At 61.6% G+C, this 1,284-nt stretch overlaps 1 protein-coding gene across 1 annotated transcript in view; it reads right to left on the reverse strand.

Moving 5' to 3' along the window:
- SYT3 (synaptotagmin III) overlaps nucleotides 1-1,284 on the reverse strand; it is a 32,380-nt gene that overhangs the window by 26,872 nt on the left and 4,224 nt on the right. Inside the window, exon 4 of the mRNA XM_014550454.1 lies at nucleotides 1,035-1,276. Coding sequence (XP_014405940.1) covers nucleotides 1,035-1,276 — 242 coding nt within the window. The remainder of the gene's footprint in view (nucleotides 1-1,034; nucleotides 1,277-1,284) is intronic.

Here is a 1,284-nt window from a genome sequence, read left to right on the forward strand (position 1 = left end):
AAGGGGGGTGGGAAGGTGGCTCTGAATCTTGCATCTGAAGATCTGGGAGACTCCTCCCTGCCTCCTCCCCAAACCCCACAGCTGGGGGGGTGGGGCACAAACCCCCACCTTTGCTCACTGTGACCTGGAGCCAGCCACTTGCACTCTCTGGGCCTGTTTCCCCATCCGTGCTGGGGACGGGGTTACCCCTTCTCGAAGCTGGCTCCAGCCCAGACCTGCTTGGGCAGCAGCCTCCAGGAGCCTCCTCTGAACCTCCAGCTGGTGACTCCGAATAACTTTCCCATGGGCCCCTGGGGCTGCACAGGGCCCAGACCCCTCAACCCTGACCTGCCCTTCTCCCTAACCCGTCTTTCCTTTTGTCAAAAGAAGAAAATTACAGGTCAATATCCTTGATGTTCATAGATGCAAAAGTTAGCAAAGCAGATTCAACCTGCATTAATCCCACCACGACCAAGTGGGATCCACCCCAGGGATGCAAGGATGGTTCAACATCCACAATTCAATCAACGAGATATATCACAGCCGCAGTTCCTGAGCTGCCTCACTGCAGCGCTGGCCTGGCTGGCCAGACCGGACCAAGACAGCCCACTGGGGGCCACTTCCCCTGGATTGTGAATGGCACGAGGGCAGGGCTTGTCGGCCTGCTCACCCACCTCTGCGTTTCCAGCACTCAGGCCTTGTGGACTGCCTTTTGCCTCGGGGTCTTGCGGGGTGGGGTGTGGGGGGTGTGGGGGTGTCCTAACCCTCATTCTTTCCACTTCCCTGGTGTCCTGCCCCCAGCCTCCTTCTTCCTCTGGCTCCAGGAGTGCAGACCTCCAGCCCCCTTCTCCCTTAGGCCCAAGGACTCTAGGCTCCTCCCCCTCCTCTCCCAGACCCAGGAGTCTGGGCCCCCAGCCTCCTTTATCCCCAGGATCCAGGAGTCCACACCCCAAACCCCCTACTCCCCCAGGGCTCAGGAGAGCCAGAGACGGGAAACAGACACAGAGGAGGAGCAGACGTTCAGAGTGCACCCCCAGCCCATCAACCAGTCTCACCTGGTGGTGGGTGCCAGGCTGGTGACCTGCTGATGTGACTGGGCACTGGGCAAACCGCCACCACTAGGGGGCAGCAGGAGCAGCCCAGAGCCTGCCCCTCCCTCTGAGGGCAGCTCAGGAGACGTCTGGCTCGGTTTGACCCCAGCAGCCACTGCAGCGGCGGCAGCCTCTGGGTACGAGTCCATGTCCAAGTAGGAGGGGTCAGGGGCGTCCGAGCCCCCCAGGCTGCCTGGCTCCAGCGGCTCCGCGA

Source organism: Myotis brandtii, unplaced genomic scaffold, assembly GCF_000412655.1.
Source record: "Myotis brandtii unplaced genomic scaffold, ASM41265v1 scaffold601, whole genome shotgun sequence".
In the NCBI taxonomy this organism is placed as follows: domain Eukaryota; kingdom Metazoa; phylum Chordata; class Mammalia; order Chiroptera; family Vespertilionidae; genus Myotis; species Myotis brandtii.